An 18,728-nucleotide genomic window follows, 5' to 3' on the forward strand; every position below is an offset into this window, starting at 1 on the left:
TTTGTATCCTGAGACTTTGCTGAACTTGTTTATCAGCTTAAGCAGCTTTTCGGCTGAGACTATGGGATTTTCTAGGTATAGAACAATGTCATCTACAAACAGAGATAATTTGACTTCCTCTCTCCCTATCTGGATGCCCTTTCTTTCTTTCTATGCTTGACTGCTCCGGCCAGGACTTTCAATACTATGTTGAATGAACAGAAGTGGTGAAAGAGGATATCCTTGTCTTGTGTTGGTTTTCAAGGGGAATGCTTCCAGCTTTTGCCCATTTAATGATGTCAGCTGTGGGTTTCTCACAGATGGCCCTTATTGTTTTGAGGTATGTTCCTTCAATACCTAGTTTATTGAGAGTTTTTAACATGAAAGCGGGTTGAATTTTACTGAAAGTCTTTTCTGCATCTATTGGGATAATCATGTAGTTTTGTCTTTAGTTCCATTTACGTGATAAATCACATTTACTGATTTGCGTATGTTGAACCAGCCTTGCATCCCAGAGATAAAGCCTACTTTATCATGCTGGATAAGCTTTTTGGTGTGCTGCTGGATTCAATCTGCCAGTATTTTGCTGAGGATTTTTGCATGGATGTTCATCTACAATATCGGTCTTAAGTCTTCTTCTTTCGTTGTCTTTGCCAGGTTTGGGTATCGAAATGATGCTAGCCTCACAGAATACTTAGGGAGGAGTCCCTCTTCCTCAATTTTTTAGAATAGTTTCAGTAAGAATGGTACCAGCTTTTCTTTGCACATCTGGTAGGGCTATTTATTACTGATTTAATTTTGGAGCTCTTTACTGGTCTGTTCAGGGATTCAATTTCTTCCTGGCTCAGTGTCGGGAGGGTGTATGTGACCAGAATACCCAAAGGAATATAAATCCTTCAATTATAAAGGCATATGCAAATGTATGTTCACTGCAGCACTATTTACAGTAGCAAAGACATGGAATCAACCTAAATGCCCATCAATGGTAGACGAGATAAAGAAAACATGGTACATATACACCATGGAATGCTATGCAGCCATAAAAATGAAGGAGATCATGTCCTCTGTAGGAACAAAAATGAAGCTGGAAACCATTATCCTTAGCAAACTAACACAGGACCAGAAAACCAAATACCGCATGTTCTTCCTTATAAGTGAGAACTAAACGATGAGGACACATGAACACATAAAGGAGAACAACACACACTGGGGCCTATCTGAGAGTGGAAGGTGGAAAGATGCAAAGGATAAGTTAAAATAATTAATGGATACTAGGCTTCATACCTGGGTGACAAAATAATGTGCAACAAACCCCCATTACATATGTTTACCTTTATATAACAAATCTGCACAGGTACTCCTAAACTTAAAATTTAAAAAATACAAAAACACTGAAAGGACATAAAACTAGAAGATAACAGTATTGGAAAGAAAACTGAAAAATCCATAATCATATTACTAAATATACTTTCCTCTGCATTAAATAGGTTTTCATTTTTAATTAATTTTAACAGAAAATTTTAAATAGAAAGGTATTACACATAAAAAACATAAAGAGCCAAAATATTAGAAATAAAGAACATAAATCCTTGAAACAATTTCAGAACACACATGTTTCAAAGCAAAGGATGAATATTTACAAAAAGTTCATAAAATGAGTGACTGAGATTTGGAAGAACTGGCATCACTGAGACAACACTATCATAATACAAAACACTTCGGTTAAAAAAAATTAGTGTTTAATCCTCTTCGGATTAAAATGTAAAAGGTTACTTCCATAGTAACAAACAAAGGGATAAACCAAAAATACCTACTATTCTTTAACGCCAATGAACTGATATTAACTCAAGCAGAGATTAGGCCCCAACTAAGCTAAATTCCTGACTAAAACCAAAAAGGTCAGTCTCTCATGCTTGCCCCTAAAAAAAAGAAAGACCATACAGAAAGAATATATTAACTATTTTAGTCACTATATCACTCTTATTTTAAGAGACTGGGTCTAGCTCTGTGCCAGAGCTGCAGTGCAGTGGTATGATCATAGCTCACTGTAGCCTCAAATTCCTGGGCCCAAGTGATCCTCCTGCCTCAGCCTCCCAAAGTGTTTACACTCTGTATGACCTGAATAAAGACTATCTAGGATACAATAAAAAAAAAAAAAATTACAAGATAAGCTTTTTGGTGTGCTGCTGGATTCAATTTGCCAGTATTTTGCAAAAAAGTAGAAAAATTTAAAAAAAAACAACAACAGGCAGTGAGGAAATACACAGATAATCCAGATGCTAAAATGAGCAACAAAGAACTTTAAAATATTACTGTAATTATTAAAGAATTTTGGACAGTAGACAAAATGAATAAAAAGATGAAGAATTACAAAAAAGAAACTAAAGAACAAATGAGAATCCTACAAATAAAAGATATGACTTAAATTTTCAAAATAAAAAATTGCATGAAATTAAGGGCAAAGTAGACATAGCAGAAGAAAGGAATAATAAACTAAAACACAGTTCAATACAGATTATTTAAATTCACAGAAAAAAAGGAAAAATAAGAACAGCACATCAGAAGTCTGCAAGATTAGTACGAAACATTATAACCACATCTGGCTAGAAACCTACAGGAAAAGGAATGAGAGCAAAGGGCTGAAAAAATAACGGCTCACCATATTCAAAAATTAAATCCTAGGCACTGAATTTGTTTACTCCCAAAAAACAAAACAAAACAAAACAAAAAACAGATCCTCTTGTTCCATGAAGCCCACGAAGAATAAATATAAAAATAATAAAATGTAGGAATAACAAAATCAAATTGCTGAAAACCAATATCAAAAAGAAAATCTTAAAAGCAGCTAGAGGCCAGGTGCGGTGGTTCACGTCTGTAATCCCAGCACTTTAGGAGGCTGAGGCAGGTGGATCATGAGGTCAGGAGTTCGAGACCAGTCTGGCCAATATAGTGAAACCTCGTCTCTAATAAAAATACAAAAAATTAGCGGGTGTGTTGGTGTGCGCCTGTAATCCCAGCTACTCAGGAGGCTGAGGCAGGAGAATCACGTGAGCCAAGATCACGCCATTGCACTCCAGCCCGGGCAACAGTACAAGACTCCATTTCACACACACACACACACACACACACACACACACACACACAAAACAGCTAGACAGAAAAAAGATAAAAGGACATACAAGCTTTAGAACAGTAAAAATGACTACCGATTTAATCAGAAACAAAAGAATAGTACAAATATCTTTAGTGTTTTAAAGAAAACCCAAAGCTTCTACACAGACTGTTGTACTGGACCGAGCGTAGAAAGTTAGCACCAAGACAAAAGTATGCCAGATTGCAGGGTCATTTATTATGCCAGCAACCACAGAGTACTCACGTCTCTCCAACCTGTGGCGTCGAAAGGAGGGTGCCAAGACTTTTTATACCCGAAAAACCACCTTGGAAGTGGGGGTGAGGAGCGGGGATGGGAATGAAAAGGTTTCAGACATTCCAAGGGCCAGGGAATTTTGTAATTCACCTCCTGGGCGGAGACGAGGGTGGGGGTCTCCGGACATTCCAAGGGCCAGGGGATTCTGTAATTCCCCTCCTGGACGGAGATGAGGGTGGGGGTCTCCGGACATTCCAAGGGCCAGCAGTTATTGTGAGGAAAATGGGGCAGCCGTTGCAACTTATTTAAGAAACAGTTTTGGATTTTGTAAAGATGGCGTTGCTCAGGTTCTGGCTTTAGGTCAGCACAATATCACAAGACCAAAACTATCTGCTTTACAGGAAATAGTAAAGAAAGGTATACAAGTGAAAGGTAAATCAGCCAGATGGATTCCCAGAAAATCAGCTAGATGGATGCAATGAAGAAATGAAGAAAAATGAAAAAATGAGCATCTGAAAAGGTAAATATTTGGGTAAATAAAACAAAGGGTCGGGAGGATCCCAGATAGCCATTTAGGAACAGCTCAGGATTGCAGCTCCCAGTGAAAGCGCAGAGGGTGAGTGGACGTCGCATTTTTATTGCCCACAGACTAGGAAATTCTCAGGCGGAGGAGCTCCACAGGTCGCCAGCGCGGCTGTTTCGGCCAGCGGGCCTGTGCTGGCCGGCGCCTCTGCTTTGCCCCGCAAGGCTGCTTTGTCGGCGCCCCGGAGCAGCAGTTCTCCGTACAAAATACACCGGTTTCCCAAAGTGAAAGAGGAGACGTAAAGATATTTGAAGAAATAATGCCTGAACAATTTCTAAATCTGAGGCACATTATAAATCTACAGATCTAAAAAATTCAAAGAACGCCAATAACAAAGAACACAAAAGGGGAAAAAAAAACCCTACTGCAAGGCACATATAATTAAAAAGCTTACACTCATAAAAAGAATGGGCATGGTGGCGTGTGCCTGTAATCCCAGCTACTCAGGAGACTGAGGCAGGAGAATTGCCTGAACCCAGGAGGCAGAGGTTGCAGTGAGCCGAGATCGCGCCATTGCACTCCAGCCTGGGTAACAAGAGCAAAAACTCCGCCTCAAAAAAAAAAAAAAAAAAAAAAAAAAAAAAATACCTTAAATTGGGAGAAACATATTTCATTAAGATAAAAGATAAGAATGACAGCAGACTTTTCATCTGAAACAATGCTAGAAGACAGCAGAGCAACATTTCTTTAAAAGTCGATCTGGAATTTTATACATACATAGGGAGTACCTTTCAAACACAAAGGTAAAATAAAGACTTAGTGAGACATATAAAAGAAATAATTCTCACCAGCAGTCCTGCACTAAAGAAATGGTAAATAATGTCCTTGATGCTGAAGGAAAATGGTAACAGATAGAAATTGATCTACATAAAAGAATAAAGTACACCAGAAATGGTAAATAAATGGGTAATGTGAGACCTTTTAGAAATCCCCATAATTTAACCACAATTATTAACAATGTATTGTGAAGTATATAACATATTTAGAAGTAAAATTTGTGACAAAATATTACAATGGCTAGGAAAGAGAAAACGAAAGTATACTGTTTTTAAAGTTCTTATAAGATAAAGTAGTATAATGCTACTTTAATGTAGAATGTGGTAGCAATTATATTAAAAACTCTAAAGCTACCACTAAAAAGACAAAAAATTATAAGTGATGAACCAACAAACCAGCTAAAATGGAATCACCTATAATAATGTAAATTATGTTCTCCAACTATAATGTAATTCAACTAGAATTCAATTACTAAAATATGCACTTGGCAAAGTAGCAATATCCAAAATACAAGCACACACACACACACATACAAATCAGTAAGAAAAAAGACAACTGAGCCATCAGGAGATGGATACAGAATATGAATAGGTAATTCATCAAATAGAAAACAAAGATGACCAACTTAAAAAATTCTCAATTGTACTAGTTATTATAGAAATGTATTTTAAAAACACACATACACACACACAAACAGCATTTGATATTTATCAGATTGGCAGTAACTAAAAAACAGAAAATACCAAGTGTTTATATGGCACAAACCCACAGAAGAGCAATCTGTCCATATCAAATATTTAATAAGGTTAAAACGTGCATATATACCCTGATGTGAGCACAAGGAGAAATGTATATTAAATGCACTACTGACACAACTAAGAATTGAGAAGACCCTAAATGCCCATCTAAAGAATAATAAATATATTTCTGAAACAGGTTATTATAGAGAAGTTAAAATAAATAAACCAAATCTACATTTATCAACATGAACCTCAAGAGTAAACAAACAGGTATATTTCAAAAGGATAACTACAGTATGAAACCCTTTACATAAACCTCTAATTTATTTTTTTATTTTTATTTTTTGAGATGGAGTTTCAGTCTGTTGTCCAGGCTGGTGTGCAATGGCGCAATCTCGGCTCACCGCAACCTCTGCCTCCTGGGTTCAATCAATTCTCCTGCCTCAGCCTCCCGAGTAGCTGAGATTACAGGCATGAGCCATCATGTAAGCTAATTTTTTTGTATTTTTAGTAGAGACAGAGTTTCTCCATATTGGTCAGGCTGGTCTCAAACTCCCGACCTCAGGTGGTCTACCCACCTTGGCCTCCCAAAGTGCTGGGATTACAGGTGTGAGCCACTGTGCCCAGCCGTAAATCTCTAATTTATACAATACTTTATATGGTTGTAGATAACTAATATACATAAGAAACACATACACATGCTTGAGAAGGATTCTTGCCAACTTCATATGGTGGTTACTCTGGGAGAAAGGAATAAAATGAGAGGGCTTTAAGTATGAAAATATTTAATTTGCCAAGTCAGATCTAAGACATATGGCAAAATCTTCACATTTATTAAAACTAAGAAGGAGTATGTCAGAGCCCCATATTATCTTCTGCACTTAGCAATAATGTAAAAAAAAAAAAAAATCTATGACAAGAATTTTGCTTCTGACCTTGCTCCCTCTTCAGAAATAATAGGAAAGAACCTGTAATCTAATAAGACAACTGTTTCTCTTCAAATAAAAGGAAGCAAAGACTAATGCTGGTATATCAGAAGGTAGAAAGAAGGTTACCAGTTCTCACTTTCAGTATGTAATTATCTGCTTTTGATATGGTAGCACACACATTTTTTTTTTTTTTAAGTTCCAGACACAAGTGTAGAATGTGTAGGTTTGTTACCTAGGCAATACCACTCAGGACATAGGAATGCACAAAGATTTCATGACAAAAACACCAAAAGCAACTGCAACAAAAGCCAAAATTGACAAACAGATCTAACTAAAGAGCTTCTGCAGAGCAAAATAAACTATCATCAGAGTGCACAGGCAACCTACAGAATGGGAGAAAAACTGTGCAATCTACCCATCTGACAAAGGTCTAATAACCAGAACTACAAGGAACTTAAAACAAATTTACAGTAAAATAAAATAAAATAAAATAAACAACCCCATCAAAAAGTGGGCAAAGAATGTGAACAGATACTTCTCAAAAAAAGACATTTATGTGGCCAAAAAACACATGGAAAAAAGCTCAACATCACTGATCATTTGATAAATACATATCAAAACCACAATGAGATACCATCTCACATTAGTCAGAATGGCAATTATTAAAAAGCCAAGAAACAAGATGCTGGTGAGGCTGCAGAAAAATAGGAACGCTCACACACATCTTTAAGCGTGCCTATTATGAAGCAGTCCAGAGAGCCTCTCTCTTACCACCTTCTTTGGGGGTGGAGGGGTTAAAAATTACGGTTTTCTCCTAAAGTAGAAAAGAAAGAATAATTCGCTGAGTTACATAGGAAGGAATCAGGGATTCAGACTTGCAACCAATCATTCTGTTTTCAGCCTTTACTCTAACAGATATCTGATGGTCCCAATCCCAGGGCCTCTGCTTCGTAACATAAATAGGGTCAGTTCTTAGCTTTCTCCCTATTGCTGGTTTAGCATTCAGTTTCCTCAGATCTGCTAATCTATTACCTTTTGTCCATCTGTTTCATGGCTTACAAAATATTCCTGAAAATGTATCTTCTCTCATTTTTATTTTTTTTGTGTCTTTAAAATCCCTAATTTACTGTCATTTTCATCAATTCCAAAGGGAGCAAGGTAACTGCATATGTTCAATCTCTCATAAAAAGTCATTTTAGGGCTAGGTGCAGTGGCTCACGCCTATAATCCCAGCACTCTGGGAGGCTGAGGTGGGAGGATTGCTTGAAGCTAAGAGTTTGAGACTACTGTAGGCAATATAGTGAGACCTGTATCTACAAAAAATAAAAAATAAAAATAAACTAGTTCGGTGATTTAAAAACAAATTAGTGGTTTGGATGGGAGGCTGAGCCAGGGGGATCACTTGAGCCCAGGAGGTGGAGGATGCAGTGAGCTATGACTGTATCACCGGACTCCAGACTAAGTGACAGAGAGAAACCTTGTCCCTTAAGGAAAAAAAAAAATCTTTTATATCATTTATCATATGTGAAAATACCTGCTTTACTGATTTAGTTCACACATACACACACACACACACACACACACACACACATACACTCATACACACAGCAGAATATCTTGTCCACAGCCCTTAACACAACCCCTGGCACACAATAGGTGCTAATAGAAAACTATGGTTAAAACCATAAGAGGAATTCCCATGAACCCACCTCCCAAACAGATATAACATAGGAGACAACTAATTTTGGCTAGGTCAACCTGACATACCTTTCTCCTACTAGAAGATCCTCACCATAGTCAGTGGGATCCAGATCCAAGCTAAGTTAATCATAATCTAGCCACAGAAATTTTTAAACTGCAGTTGGAAAGAAAAGCTCCCTAACAAAAAACATACATATAAACCAACAGTACAAATGACATTATTATCCACCATGTGATTAAAAAAACCTATGAGAAAAGAAAATCAGAGCTGTCCCAATCAAACAAACACAAAGGGGCATGAAAGAAAGACTCTCAACAACATTCAAATCCCTAATCTCATGTTCTTTGTAGTCTTCCAGAGAAGCCATGGTTCTAATCTTCTCAAAATTTGGTTGTTCAACTATTCCTTTTTGTGTATATGTGTTACTCACTACCTTACTGTCTCAGTAAATATCTCCTTTATGTTTAGCCTCATGGTAGTATTTGCTTATGCTAAGGTGTATGTTGCTTACAATGTATCACATTCAATTTCCAATATTTGGAATTTCACATTTTACATTTTTAACATTTACGTAAAATGAATGGAATTTTACGTCTCATTACATGAAATAAGATGTATTTAGGAGAGATCGCTTTAAATGCTCTTAGTTATATCACAGACTGCTATTGCTACTAATGGACACCTGCTGAAAGAATTTTATGTAGATAAAAATAATCTCTATTTCTCCTCCAAATCTCACATATGAAGAGGGGACAATATGGCAAGGAAGATACTCACTAGAAGACAAATGACTAACGAAACTATTTCTTACGAAAATGAAACTTTACTTTCTTGAGATTTTTAACACTCAACTTTTGTTAATAAAAGCTGGTCACTGCAAATAAGTTATAATGTATGGAAGTTGTTAAGATAAAAAAAAGAAGGAATCTAGCAGAAGTGACACTTTGTAGCTGTTTCTAGCTGAGTAAAATTGAATGAGTTGCTGAAGCTATCCTATTATTTTTAAACATTTCGGATTTGTTTCATTGCATTAAAGTTCATCATTTAAAATACATGTATTTTTAAGATTAGCTACCACTTACTGCTTCCAGTTGTTTCTTCTTCTGCACTAGTAACTCCAACATAAGATTGACATTGGCCAAATCAAGGTTATCTTGGTCAGTTCCCAACAGATCTTGAAATATCTGCCACCTGTGGCCATTCTAAAAAACAAAGAAAGAAGAAACACAACAACTTCCTAAGAAGACTGTTTTAGAGACTAAAAAAAATGTTTATTTGCTACTTCCAAATATGCTCATTACATAGAGAGTAAAAATACACTGTAATGTTCTAAACTACCCCTTCCTATCTAGTGGCTCCTTACTGTCTTCCGGTTATAACCTTAACACTATTTCTTCTCCCTTAAATGAATTTAGATAACAGATAACAAAGGTGCATTCAAGACTATTCTAAAGCTGTAATTTACCTTCAAAATAAATGACTGAATGTAATTATTTGTCTAGCCATATTCTCAGTTTTGCATGTAGTAAGGAATTAAGCTCATTTGCCTCAATAATTTGTGACGAATCCTTTAAAATTGAGTTGAAACTCTATCAAGAGGTTTGTTCTTGTTTTTGTTTGAATATAGACAGAGTCTCGCTATGTTACCCAAGCTAGTCTCAAATTCTTGGGCTCAAGTTATCTTCCCACCTTGGCCTTTCAAAGTGTTGAAATTATAGGCATCAACCCAGTCTCAACAGTTTTTTGAAAATATCTAACCATTGTTTCACCATGCAATACAATTCTTCAAATGTCAAGTATTAAAAGTCAAATGTTTCAATATAATCTTACAAGACCTTTCAAAACACAATCACTCTAGTAAAGTATTACAGACAATGCAGTCAAGAAAGTTATTTATTTGAATTGAACAATCCTAAAGAAATCTCATTAAGGAAAATCAATAATATACTAAATTTTAACATCTAAGTAATATTAAACCAATAAAAACAACAAAATGAAATGTATTAAAAATAGTAATAAGAGTTGAAACATACGGTGCTACTCACTGAGTGGTCCAATTTGAACCTCTTTTCCTCACATCTTTGCTTCTGTTTGAGAATAAGCTCATTCACTGAAAACAGAAACAAAATAAAAAGCATACATAATTTGTATTTTTGTTAAATGTATCATGTAATTCGGTTTAGATAGATTCTATTTTACCTATACAAAGCCCCCAAATTAAAAATATGCTAAATGGAAAGTGTCAGCTTTTTATTTCAAATTAGAAAACAGTTTTGCTGCAGCTGCTACTACTACAACTATTATTACTATAGGAGGATTCTTCAGAATATGTATTTTCCCTTACATGTTTCTCAATGATGATGCTATTGGCACTTACAAAGAAAAAATTCCTCATTTACCATGTGAGACCATCATAAATATGCCCCATATGGTAACAAGGCATGAGTAACTGAGTATGTACTACGAGTTACGCACTTAAGACTTGGGTTTGTTCTTTTTCTTTGTAATTTTTCAATAAATAACACAGAAGACACTTTTAGTTACCTATCCAAAAGCCATCCTACCCTTTTTCTTTATAATAACGTGACTTTTTTTCCAAGTATGAGACTGCCATATAACTTTCAGAGTGGTTAGATCCTGCCTCAACCCCACATATTACTCTTGACTAACCTAAGGCAATCTAGTCATTCATGGCCTTGCCAGTGGTTGATGTGGGGTTAAGTATGTAACCCAATTTTGACCAATAGGACATGTGCTTTCTTTCAGAAAGAAAAGGAGAAAAACCCCTGCCTTCATAAGGGGATGAGATCTGGAACTGCTTTGAGCCATCCTGCAATATCAAGAATAGCCAGCCAAAGACCAAGGTATATTCCGGCGATGGAAGAATAGAACAAGAGAAAGAACCTCACCAGACCACTGAACCACTGGTAACTAGCTCTAGAAATTCTTTCCCTGTGAATTGATACATTTTCCATAATGTTTAAAACACTTTAAATTGTATTTTTCTACAGCCAACAAATATAAACTGATACAAAAAACTGTTTGTTTTTGTTTTTTAAAAAGGGGAAACTAGCACTAGGCTAGGTAGGCACTTCATAGGCAAGATCTTACAGATTATTCTCCCCAGTTAGAGATAAAGAAATATTAGCACAGAGAACATAAGGAACTAATGCATGGTGACATACAGAATGAGAAAGTGCTGAGAATACAGACCCAACTGTCTGATACGTCCCACTATACCACAATGCAAGAGTAAATATTTTTGAAAACAACAGATACCAAGCTCGTAAGTATGCAAGCTTCAAAGAGCCCAAGGCCTCAAGCAACTCAGACTAGCAAGACAGATGTATATGATACAGTCCTCAAAATATAATACGATAATAGTACTATCATTAAAAAAGATTTACAAAGTGTACATGCAGAGATCAATCAAAATGTTAACAAGCACACTTCATATAGAAGGCAACATTAGAATTGGAACATAATAAGCACACAAAGACTAACCAAAATTAGGAGTGAAGAAAAATTCAAGAGAGAATGTGTGTGTGTGTGTGTGAGTGTGAGAGAGAGAGAGAGGCAGAGAGAGAGAGAGAGAGAGAGAGAGATATCAATATAGTAATCCCAGCACTTAGGGAGGCTGAGGCAGGTGGATCACCTGAGGTCAGGAGTTTGAGACTAGCCTGGCCAACATGGTGAAACCCTGTCTCCACTAAAACTAGAAAAATTAGCCCAACATGGTAGCACACGCCTGTGGTCCCAGCTGACCTGGGAGGCTGAGGCAGGAGAATCACCTGAACCTGGGAGGCAGAGGTTGCAGTGAGCCGAGATCACGTAACTGCACTCCAGCCTGGGTGACAGAGCTGGACTCCATCTCTAAATAAATAAATAAATAAATAAATTCAATCGATACAGCTAAAACAAGGGTCATAGTTATTTTGTGAATGATTCACAGGGATTAAGAACTAAGCCTGGAAATGTAGGCAGATCAGAGCCAGATTGTGAAGGGCCTGAACTCCAGGTATCTTACACAAGAAAAGTTATTATAATCCAGATAAAGGAGAGAGCATGAAATAATGCAGTGGGAATAAAAAGGAGTAAGTTAATAAGAAGATAATGTCCCAGTTATGAATTTAACCATTTGAAAAAAAATTGTGACTGTTAGATACTTTACATAAATATGCCACATTGAATTTTACCAAGGCATCTTACATACCATTATATTTGATTCTCAATAATACTGTAAGATCAAACTTTCTTTTTTCAAGAGCACCCCTGTTAACTAAAGATCAAGCCTGTAATCATTTATTTATTTTTTAAGACAGGGTCTGGCTCTGTCACCCAGGCTGGAGTGCAGTGGCACTCTGCCTCCCAGGCTCAAGCCATCCTCCCACCTCAGCCTCCCCAGTAGCTAGGACTATAGGTGCTCACCACCCCACCTAGCAAATTTTTGTATATTTTATAGAGACGGGATTTCGCCATGTTGTCCAAGCTAATCTTGAACTCCTGGATTCGAGTGATCCGTCTGCTTTGGCCTCCCAAAGTGCTGAATTGCAGGCATGATACACTATGCCCAGCCAAGGTCAAATCCAGCCTGTAAAGGCCACAAAATTAAAATGTAAAATAAAGTTACAGCAAGTGAAGTCAAAAAGAAAGCGTAAACAAACAATGTATTAACTGGCTTGCGATACCATATAAAGACATTTAAATTCTATATTTTAACAAACTTTTTTACTACTGTATCAGATTTTTCATGGAGCTACTTGAAAAAATGATTATTTTTTTCTTCTTTAAAAACTATATCTAGGCTGAGCACAGTGGCTCATGCTTGAAATCCCATCACTTAGGGAGGCTGAGGGAGGCAGACAGCTTGAGCCAGGAGCTAGAGACCAGCTTGGGTAATATAGCAAAACCCTGTGACTACAAAAAATACAAAAATTAGTCAGGTGTGGTGGTATATATCTGTAGTCCCAGCTACTCAGGAGGCCAAGGTGGTAGTACTGCTTGAGCCCAGGAGGTTGAGGCTGCAGTGAGGTATGATCACTGTACTTGAAAGATTTAACAGAAAACATACCTTAAAATGCAAGGTATATAAAATGGACTCAACATTCAAATGTCAATATATGAAAGTCATTAGAGTCACACATTTAGTGGGAAAATCCTTTCAAATCTATGCCGCAACTTACAAAAAGAATAGCAAAGTGGTGAATTCCATTCCGTAACTTTGAAAATTTATTTTAAAACCAATGCTTACCTGTTAGCAAAAGACACCAGCTAGCATCTTATTTATACTATAAAGTATTTAATGATCAATGACTGTCTTGTCCACTATTATGGTCCCTGACACCTAGTGGGCACCTGGTATTTGCCAAATAAATGAATTAACTAATTAAACTTTGATGACATGCTCCTGGATTTTAAGTGTGACATGCTATGTTTAGCTAATACTTTCCTATTTCCAATTAATATAAGCATTTATTTGATACCATCATCAATTCTTAGAACTGATACCTAAACCTAAGGATGGTTTAAATATTTGTTAATTATCATTCTACAGAGCTTTACAACATCCACAGTACTAATAACAAACATTTCTTAGTACTAAGAAAAGTGCATTTTAATGCAAAAGACTCCATTCCAGCAACTGTCTTTTTAGAGGCAGAACAGTACAGTAAAAGCACAGATGCTTGAGCCAAATTCCCTAAGACCAAACTCTAATTCCACCACTTTGGCATAAAACTTGACACAAGTTACTCAACCTGTCTATGCCTTAGTTTCCTCACCTAAGGAAGGAGGATAAAAGCAGTACCTATCTCACAAGTCTGCCATAAGGATTGAGTTCACGTACATACAGCATTTAAAACAGTGACCGACAGTAGTAAGGACTTTTATATGCATCAGCGATTTTTTAAACAGGGATTTTATACTTTGCATGCATGTTGTGTTTTTTATTAGTGGGTAAGAGGATTATTCATTAGAGAGGTAAGAAAATTCAATTTACAATTTTTTTTTAAACGGAGTCTCACTCTGTCACCCAGGCTGGAGTGCAATGGCGCAATCTTGGTTCATTGCAACCCCTGCCTCCTGGGTTCAAATGATTCTCCTGCCTCAGCCTCCCGAGTAGCTAGCATTACAGGTGCATGCCACTACGCCCAGCTAATTTTTTGTATCTTTAGTGGAGATGGGGTTTCACCATGTTGGCCAGGCTGGGCTTCTGACCTCATGATCCGCCCACCTTGGCCTCCCAAAGTGCTGGGATTACAAGTGTGAGCCACTGTACCCGCCTACAAACTTTACACATAGAGAAAGGTGGAGAATAAGACAAACTTTACCCATAGAGAAAGGGTAAGGGGAGTGGGGTGAGGGAGGGGAAAGGGAGGAAGGGAGGAAGGGAGGAAAGAAGGAGGGAGGAGGGAGGAGGGAGGAGGGAGGGAGAAAGACAGGGAGGTACGGAGGGAGAAAGGCAGAGAAAAAGACAGTTGGGTGGGTAGGGGGATGGGGAGAAGGAAGGGAGGAGGAAAGGAGGGAGGAGGGAGGGAGAAAGGGAAGGAGGGAGGGAGACAGGGAGACAGGCAGGGAAGGAGGGAGGAGGGAAAAAGCAAACAAGCAGGGGAGCTTAGAAAGCAATCTTTGGCAGGAGCGGAGGAATACGCCTGCAGAGTATGTATATAGGGGGTGGTAATGAGAGTACACCTGTAGAGTATGTAAGGGGTGGTAATGGGAGGGGGCGGTAATGGGGGCTCTGACTTCCAGCCCTTACTTGAATAAGTCTTTCAGGATCAGGAGAGGGAAAGAGAGCATTCAAGACCAAGGGAGGCAGAGAGGAGCAGAGAGAATGTGCACACTGGAGGGAAGTAAGGGAGAAACGAAAGAGAATGAGAGAAAATGCTATGGAAGGCAGAGAAAGATGCAGGGAAGGGAAGTCAGGAGGAAGAGGGACGACAGTGTAGCACTTACAGCAGGAAAGAAAGGAAATCATATTATCTGTCTCAATGAAAGTATATATGACTCTAATGACCAAAAAACCAAATCCATCTTGAGTTATTTGGTTTCCAACTATTTCATGTTAATGTTAATAGGTCATTTAAAAAAAAAATTGTGACCATAAATCAGTAAGTGCTTCTTTAGCACATAATTCCAAAGGAAGGCAAAGAAATGAGTCCTGTTGCTATAAAAACTCCTTCAAATCCTATCAACTCAATTAATATAAACAAGGTTCCTCAAGACTCACACATTTAAAAATAAAAATTATACAAAGGAAATAGAATCCTCATCCTAGTAACATTCATAAATGCCACACAAACTACTTGAGAAGGACACTACGTACCTTGGTAAATGGCACATTCACTACAGAATTTTATGTCTAAGAGTTTATAAAATTATGTGTAACATTTAATTATCAACTCCATACTACTACTAATTAAATAACAACCTAGGAAACATATTTAAGACTTCTTAATGCTTAAAAGAAAATTAAGTTCAGAAGAAACTTTTAAGGGTGTAATTCCTACATACAAAGTGTACCTTGGAGAAAATACAGGTTTGGTTCCAGGCCCCACAATAAAGCAAGCCATATGAATTTTGGTTTCCTAGTGTATATAAAAGTTCTGTTTATACTATACTGTATTTTAAGTATCATGTCTTTAAAAATATATATTAATATATACCTTCATTTAAAAATACCTTATTGCTAAAAAATGCTAACGAGCATCTGAACCTTAGACAAGTCAAAATCTTTTTGCTGGTACCGTCTTGCCTCCATGTTGACGGCTGCTGACACATCAGGGTGGCAGTCACTGAAAACTAGGCTGGCTGTGGCAATTTCTTAAAGTAACACAATGACAAAGATTGCTGCATCAATCAAGTGATTCTTCCTTTCATGAAAAATTTCTCTATAGCCTGCAATTCTATTTGAGAGCATCTTACCCACAGTAGAATTTCTTTCAAAGTTAGTCAACCTCTAAAGTCCTCTTGCTGCTTTCTCAACTAAGTTTATGTAACATTCTAAATTCTTTGATGTTATTTCAACAATGTTCACAGCATCTTCACTAGGAGTAGATTCCATCTCAAGAAACCACTTTCTTTGTTCATTCATAAGAAACAGTTCCTCATCTGTTTAAGTTTCATCATAATACTACAGCAAAATTCAGTTACATCTTTAGGCCTCACTTCTAATTCTAGCTTTCTTGCTGCTTCCTCCACATAGGTGGTTACTCCTTCTACTAAAGTCCTAAACCCTTCAAAGTCATCCATGAGTGTTGGAATCAACTTCCACCAAACTCCTTTTAATGTTGATATTCTGACCTCCTCCCATGAAACGTTGGGTGTTCTTAATGGCATCTAGAATGGTGACTCCTTTCAGAAGGTTTTCCAGTTACTTTGCCCAGATCTATCAGAGGACTCACTATCACTATCTATGGTAACTATTATGAAATGTGTTTCTTTAATAATAAGACCTGAAAGTCAAAATTACTCCTTGATCTATGGGCTGCAGAATAGATATTGTGTCAGCAGTGTGAAAACCACCTTAATCTCCTTTCTGTATCTCTATCAGAGCTCTTGGGTGACTAGGAGCATTGTCAATGAGCAGTAACATTTGAAAGGAATCTTTTTTTCCAAGCAGTAGGTCTCAACAGTAAATCATGCTGAAAACAGATAGCTGTCTTCAGGTTTCGTTCTTCTATTTGTAGAGCACAGACAGGGTAGATTTAGCATAGTTCTTAAGGGCCCTCGGATTTTCAGAATGGTAAATGAGTATTGGCACTTAAAGTCACCAGTTGCATCATCCCCCATCAAGAGAGTCGGCCCGTCCTTGGAAGTTTTGAAGGCAGGCACTGACTTCCTTCTCTAGCTATGAAAGTCCTAGATGGCATCTTCTTCCAAAAAAAGACTATTGTATCTACAATGAAAATCTGTCATTTACTATAACCACCTTCAAAAATGATTTTACTTAGCTAGATCTTCTGGATAACTTGCTACAGCTTCTACATCAGCACTTGCTGCTTCACCTTGTACTTCTATGTTATGGAGATGGCTTTTTTCCTTAAATCTCTTGAATCGACTTCCATTACCTTCAAACTTTTCTTCTGCAGCTTTCTCACCTCTCTCAGCCTTCACAGAATTTAAGAGTGTTAGGGTCTTGTTCTGGATAAGACTTTGGCTTAAGGAAATGTTGTGGCTGGTATCTATCCAGACTACTAAAACTGTCTCCATATGAGCAATAAGTGATTTAGCCTTCTGATCATTCATGTGTTCATTAGAGTAGCACTTTTACTTTCCTTCAAGAACTTTTCCTTTGCATTCACAACTTGGCTAAAATATCTCAGTGACATTCTTCTGAGCACACAGAGATATGAAGTGAGCATATGGTGTTGGAAAAATGGCATCAAGAGACTTAAAGCAGGTTTGCCACAAACCTTCGGTTTGTTTAAAAAAATAAATATATATATATATGCAATTTCTGTAAAGCGCAATAAAACAAAGGGCAATAAAAGCATGCCAGTATATACCATTTTGTTATAGAAAAGTATCACAAGCACATCAATTGGAATTTCAACCATGGTAATAGGTTATAAGGATAAAACTATATATGTGACATGAAATTTAAATAGAAGTTCACAAAAAAAGGGAATGAATGAAATTTCTGGTATTGAATAAAAAGCTTACTTATATATTTTTAAACCAATGATATTAAGTAACAAAACACTATGACATTTAGATTCCACTGGTTACATTTTAAAAGGAGATAAAACAGTTTTGAAGTAACCATATTCATAATACTTTAGAAATTACATTCTTTTCTAAATTTTATTTACTTATTTTTGAGACCAGGTCTCTGCTTTCTTGCCCAACCTGGGGTGGAGTGGTACAATCATAGCTCATTACAGCCTCAAAATCCTCAGGTTCACATGATCCTCTCACCTTAGCCTCCCGAGAAGGTTGGAAAATAGTTGCATACGAACACACCTGGCTAACTTTTTGTAGAGACAAGATCTCGCTATATTGCCCAGGTCAGTCTCAAACTTATGGCCTCACGTGATCCTCCTGCTTCAGCCTTCCAAAGTATTAGGATTACAGGTTGGAGCAACTGCACCTGGCCTAAATTCTATTCTTTACAATCACTTAAAATTATGAAGAAAAAATTTTAATACAAACTTAAAGATATGCGAGGATCATCACTTTTCAAATTTCCCATATGAGTTACACAAGCAAAACGGTTTAAAGAGCACTGCTAAGACATAAATTGTGTGGACCAGCCCTCTACCTATGACTACCCATTAGACGTGAAAGGTCTTAACGTATCAATTAAGTAGGTGCAAGGATGCCAAGAACATCTCCAAATCATATAACATATGACCAATTACTTTACCAGACTAAGAGGAAAACTGAAATCATTTAAAAAGGCTCAATGTCTTCTTAACCTAATTAGAAACTGTAGCCATTATGCAAATCATGCCAACTTAAGGTAAAGCAATGAAAATAACTTAGAAGACTTTTTAAGTATAGAAAAAGACAAGTGGTATTCTTCTTTCAGGAACACATGGATCAACAGATCTCAATGACATTCCTCTGAGCCAACAGAAGACAGTCTCTACATACCTAGTGTAAGAACCTTAGTATTTGGCTATCACTGAACAAAGGCCAAGGCTAGAAG

At 37.1% G+C, this 18,728-nt stretch overlaps 1 protein-coding gene across 2 annotated transcripts in view; it reads right to left on the reverse strand.

Annotated features, from left to right (window-relative positions):
• Positions 1-7,779: 7,779 nt before the first annotated feature.
• LOC108289402 (E3 ubiquitin-protein ligase COP1-like) overlaps positions 7,780-18,728 on the reverse strand; it is a 41,014-nt gene continuing 30,065 nt past the window's right edge. The window contains exons 4-5 of one of the 2 annotated variants that reach the window (XM_017508835.2): positions 10,123-10,187; positions 7,780-9,279 (exon numbers count right to left, since the gene is read on the reverse strand). In XM_017508835.2, the coding sequence (XP_017364324.1) occupies positions 9,145-9,279; positions 10,123-10,187 (200 nt within the window). In that variant the 3' untranslated portion in view covers positions 7,780-9,144. Of the gene's footprint in view, positions 9,280-10,110; positions 10,188-18,728 lie in introns of both variants that reach the window. The other variant, XM_017508834.2, reaches the window with a different exon arrangement.

The sequence above is a fragment of the Cebus imitator genome, unplaced genomic scaffold, assembly GCF_001604975.1.
Source record: "Cebus imitator isolate Cc_AM_T3 unplaced genomic scaffold, Cebus_imitator-1.0 Scaffold402, whole genome shotgun sequence".
Lineage (NCBI taxonomy): Eukaryota > Metazoa > Chordata > Mammalia > Primates > Cebidae > Cebus > Cebus imitator.